A 6,862-nucleotide genomic window follows, 5' to 3' on the forward strand; every position below is an offset into this window, starting at 1 on the left:
CAAGGTCCTTTATTTGCTGAGTTTATGTATTGTAGTGGACAAGGTGACATGGAAACGATAGCGTGGATCAACAGTAAAATGTTGAGGTGATCTACAACGTGCAGATACACACACACACTAAGAGGGAGGTACAGAGAGAGTCTCTCTCTTGTCGAACAGTATAGCCTAGACATGTAATTAATAGCAAGTTCAATCAATTTCTCTACAGTATGTTTCTCTTTGTCAAGCGTAAATTACAGAGCTTTACTTGCTCAAAATCCTTCATGTAAAAAGTAGTTTTTGGGGTTGGTGTTAGCAACAGGACAATCTTGCTCGGACTTCTTCTGTATGTTATGGGTGTTTTTAGAACCCTCTGTCTGTCCAATCACAGTTCCCCCTGTGGTGGAGGGAGGGGAGGAGGTCACAGACACCACGGTCATCATCAACAACCTCCTGGAACTAGAGTGTCGTGCCACGGGAACACCTTCACCCATTCTCACGTAAGACCCATACACACACGCTTAGACATGCATGAAGACACACACACACACACACACACACACACACACACACACACACACACACACACACACACACACACACACACACACACACACACACACACACACACACACACACACACACACACACACACACACACACACACACACACTTTAATGCGCTCTGTCTCTCTCTCTGTTTCTATAGGTGGTTTAAGGACGGTCAGCCGGTCAGGCAGGGTGAGGGGGTGAGGGTCACGGCTAACGGCCGTCGGCTGGTCATCTCTCGGCCCCAGGTCTCAGACACGGCACGCTTCCAGTGTGTGGCAACCAACGAGGCTGGAGACCATAAGAGGGACTTCAATGTGGTCGTCCATGGTATACATACTGCTGTGGTTCTAGAAACTCATACTTTCTGTGATTTACCATTAGTATACAGTGCATTCGGAAAGTATTCAGACCCCTTGACTTTTTCCACATTTTGTTACGTTTCAGCCTTATTCTAAAATGGATTAAATATATTTTTTCCCTCTCATCAATTTACACACAATACCCCATAATGACAAAGCAAAAACTGAAATGTCACATTTACATAAGTATTCAGACCCTTGACTCAGTACTTTGTTGAAGCACCTTTGTCAGCGATTACAGCCTTGAGTTTCCCTGGCTATGACTCTACATGCTTGGCACACCTGTATTTGGGAAGTTTCTCCCATTCTTCTCTGGAGATCCCATCAAGCTCTTTCAGGTTGGATGGGGAGCGTCGTTGCACAACTATTTTCAGTTCTCTACAGAGATGTTTGATCAGGTTCAAGTCCAGATTCTGGCTGGGCCACTGTGTTTTTTCAAATGTAATCAAATCAAATGTTATTTGTCACATGCGCCGAATACAAGTGTAGACCTTACTGTGAAATGCGTACTTACAAGCCCTTAACCAACAGTGCAGTTGAAGAAGAGTTTAGAAAATATTTACCAATGTAAATAGTCCGGTGGCCATTTGATTAATTGTTCAGCAGTCTTATGGCTTGGTGGTAAAAGCCGTTAGGAGCCTTTTGGTCCGAGACTTTGCGCTCCGGTACCACTTGCCGTGCGGTTGCAGAGAGAACAGTCTATGACTTGGGTGACTGGAGTCTCTGACAATTTTTTATGCTTTCCTCTGACACCGCCTGGGCCGTACGCACTTCCCTCTGTAGCGCATTATGGTTAGATGCCGAGCACCTGCCATACCAGGCGGTGATGCAACTGTTCAGGATGCTCCCGATGGTGCAGCTGTAGAACTTTTTGAGGTTCTGTGGATCCATGCCAAATCTTTTCAGTCTCCTGAGGGGGAAAAGGTGTTGTTGTGCCTTCTTCACGACTGTCTTGGTGTGTTTGGACCATGATAGTTTGTTGGTGATGTGGACACCAAGGAACTTGGAACTCTCGACCCGCTCCACTACAGCCCCGTCGATGAGAATGGGGCCCTATTTGGCCCTCCTTTTCCTGTAGTCCACGATCAGCTCCTTTGTCTTGCTCACATTGAGGGAGGGGTTGTTGTCCTGGCACCACACTGCCAGGTCTCTGACCTCCTCCCTATAGGCTGTCGCATCGTTGTCGGTGATCAGGCCTACCTCTGTTGTGTCCTCAGCACACTTAATGATGGTGTTGGAGTCATGTTTGGGAGTACAGGCGGGGACTAAGTACACACCCATGAGGGGCCCCAGTGTTGAGGATTAGCGTGGCAGACGTGTTGTTGCATACCTTTACCACCTGGGGGAGGCCCGTCAGGAAGTCCAAGATCCAGTTGCAGAGGGAGGTGTTTAGTCCCAGGGTCATGAGCTTAGTGATGAGCTTTCTCGGCTTCGTCTTGGCTGTGTGCTTAGGGTTGTTGTTCTGTTGGAAAGTGAACGATTGCCCCAGTCTGAGGTCCTGAGCACTCTGGAGCAGGTTTTCATCAAGGATCTCTCTGTACTTTGCTCTGTTCACTTTTGCCTTCATCCATGTCTAGTCTCCCAGTCAGGTTTCCTACAGACGTGACGCTTGGCATTCAGGCCAAAGAGTTCAATCTTGGTTTCATCAGGCAAGAGAATCTTGTTTCTCATGGTCGGAGAGTCCTTAGGTGCCTTTTGGCAAACTCCAACCGGGCTGTTATGTGCCTTTTACTGAGGGGTGGCTTCCGTCTGGTCACTCTACCAATAAGTCCTGATTGGTGGAGTGCTGCAGAGATGGTTGTCCTTCTGGAAGGTTCTCCCATCTCCACAGAGGAACTCTAGATTTCTGTCAGAGAGACCATCAGGTTCTTGGTCACCTCCCTGACCAAGACCCTTCTCCCATGATTGCTCAATTTGGCTGGGCGTCCAGCCCTAGGAAGAGTCTTCCAAACTTCTTCCATTTAAGAGTGATGGTGGTCACTGTGTTCTTGGGTACCTTCAATGCTACAGCCATTCTTTTGGTACTCTTCCCCAGATCTGTGCCTCGACACAAACGTCCCGGAGCTCTACGGACAATTCCTTCGACATTATGGTTTGGTTTTTGCTCTGACATGCACTGTCAACTGTGGGACCTTATGTAGACAGGTGTGTGCCTTTCCAAATCATGTCCAATCAATTGAATTTACCACAGGTGGACTCCAATCGAGTTGTAGAGACATCTCAAGGATGATCAATGGAAACAGGATGGACCTGAGCTCAATTTCAAGTCTCATAGCAAAGGTTTTGAATACTTATGTCAATAAGTTATTTCTGTTTTTTATTTTTCATAAATTTGCACACTTCTAAAAACATGTTTTCGCTTCGTCATTATGGGGTATTGTATGTAGATTGCTGTATGTTGCTATGTCGTTCATTTCATGGTGTGATGTTTTTATCTTTTGCTCTAAATGGAAGACCTGGGCTGAATATGTTGTAGTTTTTTCATGCAAATGCATGCTCTTTGATAATATTCAATTCTGGTATGTCTTTCATTATAATTCTGGTATTTTCCTATAATTCTGGTATTTTCCTATAATTCTGGTATTTTCCTATAATTCTGGTATGTCTTTCACTATAATTCTGGTATTTTCCTATGTTGAATCTGTTTTTCTCTTTGCCTCCCCAATATCCTCTCCATTTGTCTGTAATCACTCTCTATGTTTTCTTTCTTCCACTCTATTCTCCCCTTTCCTCTCTCTCTTTTCATTTCTCTCTCTTTCACTCCAGTCCCTCCATCTATCCGCTCCACCGGTGCCTCTGAGAGGTCTGTGGTCCTCCACAAGCCCATCAGCCTCCAGTGTGTTCCCAATGGCACCCCTCTCCCCAGCATCACCTGGCTCAAAGATGGCCGCCCTGTGGACACCGCCCAGGAGCACCTGAAGGTACAGGACATGACTCTACCTCCCCATTTTGTTCTGATACTTTTGTTCTAGCTCCCCCCTTTGTTCAGATTTATTATTATTCTAAGTCCCAGTTAAAGTAATACTCTAGATCTTATTGTTATTCTAAGTCCCAGTTAAAGTAATACTCTAGATCTTATTGTTATTCTAAGTCCCAGTTACAGTAATACTCTAGATCTTATTGTTATTCTAAGTCCCAGTTACAGTAATACTCTAGATCTTGTTGTTATTCTTGTTCCCAGTTACAGTAATACTCTAGATGTTATTGTTATTCTAAGTCCCAGTTACAGTAATACTCTAGATGTTATTGTTATTCTCAGTCCCAGTTACAGTAATACTCTAGATGTTATTGTTATTCTAAGTCCCAGTTACAGTAATACTCTAGATGTTATTGTTATTCTTAGTCCCAGTTACAGTAATACTCTAGATGTTATTGTTATTCTTCCAGCTGGTCAGATGTAGTTCATGTGTGTGTTTCCGTGTTTCCATAGCTGGAGGCGGCCGGTAGGACACTGCATATCACGGAGGCCAGACTAGAGGATGCTGGGAGATATACATGTGTGGCAACGAACGCAGCAGGAGAGACCCAGCAACACATCCGCCTCAGTGTCCATGGTAACAGCAGATCCAAAACACCCCAAACTCTCACTAGGTTTCTCTTCCTGTCTGTCTACTTCTCCTTTTACATCCTTCTTCACCTCTTCCTCTTGCTCAGTGTCTCTCCCACCCATCTCTTTCTTGTTCACTCTCTCCCTCTCTCTTTCACTCTTCTGTCTCCCTCTCCCACACTCTCTCTGCGTCTGCTGTGTCTGCTACTAAACCATATTATGCCATTCTACAGAGCCTCCAAGTGTCCCTTATTCTGGAGAGACCTTCAATGAGACCATCATAGCAGGCTACCCCATCCAGTTGGAGTGCAAGGCCACAGGGAGTCCAGTTCCTGGTAAGACCTCTCCAACCCTAACCCTAGACTTCTACTAAGTTATATTACTTACTACAATATAAAACCACATACCAATGTGCATATTCAACTTTTTTTTATTTTCAAAACAGCAGGTGTTTCTCTAAAGATCTAATATCACTGGAATATTTTCACGAGCAAGCTGTTTTAAGCAATTGCAAGCTTCTAAGGAAGACATTTTATTAGAGAGAATTTATTTCACCTGCATCTATGCCCCCTTGGCAGACTGGCTATGTTGGCATGGTGATCTGTAGTCTAGTTTATGGATCAATAAGAGCAGCCTGTTGAGAACCAATAAAGCTTTTAGATTCAATACTTTATGGCAATATTTTATACTTTATTCAGTACTTTATGGCATTATGTTATACTTTATTCAATACTGTATGGCTGTAAAGAAAACTGGATGGAGAACAACTGATAGAGGCTAGCTGTATCTACATGTGGTGAAAACAGTGGACATACTTTCATCCTTCCTCTTCATCTCGTATCTGAGAAGAACTGAATAGGTCTTTAATATTATACCCACAAAGGTACACTAGACTGGAAATTCCATACAGTATCTATCCATCATATTTCTTTCATACTGAGAGAAGCCAGATAAGCTTAACTTAAAGAATGAAGGAAGAGGATAGATTTCATGAGCACCTGGACACCGTCTTTACCTGTATTTTCTTATCTGTGTCGATGCGGTCAGCCATTACCTGGTACAAGGACGGTCGCCCTCTAACCAGCGCAGCCGGGGTGACCATCCTGAAGCGCGGTCAGCTGCTGGAGATCGACCGTGCTCAGCTGTCCGACGCCGGGCTGTACCGGTGTATAGCGGTCAACGTGGCCGGAACCTCAGAGCTCTCTCACAGGCTGCAGGTGTACGGTGAGTGAACGTCCACATAAAGTACTACGACAGCAGCATGACCACATTGTGTTGGTCAGATGTGTAAAAAAAAGGATGAATGGAGGATCAGGTTGGGTCAGTGCCCACCTGACAGATGCAGGTAATTAGTTACACACTGACAGACAAATACAGATGCCTTTGGACCAGTCAGCCAATAACATGTTCCTGTCTCGATTCAAAGGGCTTTTGAGACGGGGATGTCAGAACACTCTTAACCCAGTCCCAGTATAGCAACGCTCAGTGAACATTAGACACTGAAGGATGATTAAAACACATTAACATCCTATTAAATCCTTATGAAGGCCTACTGCATTATTCTGCTTTGTGGGACAAACAGACCCATTTATCTACCTCTTTCATGTGAACACAGGATTTGATGATGATGATGATGATGATGATGATGATGATGATGATGATGATGATGACGATGACGATGATGATGATGATGATGATAAACAATGTGGATCACCAGACAGGGTGATATCATCAGATAAGGCCATGACTAGAGCTTCTTTTCTAGGGGAATCTTAACATGAGATCACCGCATCAGTCGACTTTTTATCACAAATCTCACATTGACACCAGTGCATGATGGACATGAGTAACGTGCACAGATCTGAAGTTAGGATTGGTCCCTAGGAGTGTATGAGACGTGAGATACTTAAATGGCACCCTATTCACTATATAGTACACTACTTTACTACACTACTTTAGCCCATAGGGCTCTGGTCTAAAGTAGTGTACTATATAGGGAATAGGTCTAAAGTGGTGTACTATATATGGAATAGAGCTTTGGTCTAATGTGGTGTACCATATAGGGAATAGGGCTCTGGTCTATAGTAGTGTACCATATAGGGAATAGGGCTCTGGTCTATAGTAGTGTACCATATAGGGAATAGGGCTCTGGTCTATAGTAGTGTACCATATAGGGAATAGGGCTCTGGTCTATAGTAGTGTACCATATAGGGAATAGGGCTCTGGTCTATAGTAGTGTACCATATAGGGTGTACCATATAGGAATAGGGCTCTGGTCTATAGTAGTGTACCATATAGGGAATAGGGCTCTGGTCTATAGTAGTGTACCATATAGGGAATAGGGCTCTGGTCTATAGTAGTGTACCATATAGGGAATAGGGCTCTGGTCTATAGTAGTGTACCATATAGGGAATAGGGCTCTGGTC

The 6,862-nt window shown here is 44.3% G+C and overlaps 1 protein-coding gene across 1 annotated transcript in view; it reads left to right on the forward strand.

The window, feature by feature from the left end:
* hmcn1 (hemicentin 1) overlaps window positions 1-6,862 on the forward strand; it is a 253,969-nt gene that overhangs the window by 173,624 nt on the left and 73,483 nt on the right. Inside the window, exons 33-38 of the mRNA XM_052523937.1 lie at window positions 371-479; window positions 688-857; window positions 3,656-3,810; window positions 4,320-4,443; window positions 4,670-4,771; window positions 5,484-5,660. Coding sequence (XP_052379897.1) covers window positions 371-479; window positions 688-857; window positions 3,656-3,810; window positions 4,320-4,443; window positions 4,670-4,771; window positions 5,484-5,660 — 837 coding nt within the window. The remainder of the gene's footprint in view (window positions 1-370; window positions 480-687; window positions 858-3,655; window positions 3,811-4,319; window positions 4,444-4,669; window positions 4,772-5,483; window positions 5,661-6,862) is intronic.

The sequence above is a fragment of the Oncorhynchus keta genome, chromosome 1 (genome assembly GCF_023373465.1).
Source record: "Oncorhynchus keta strain PuntledgeMale-10-30-2019 chromosome 1, Oket_V2, whole genome shotgun sequence".
Taxonomy (NCBI): Eukaryota; Metazoa; Chordata; class Actinopteri; order Salmoniformes; family Salmonidae; genus Oncorhynchus; species Oncorhynchus keta.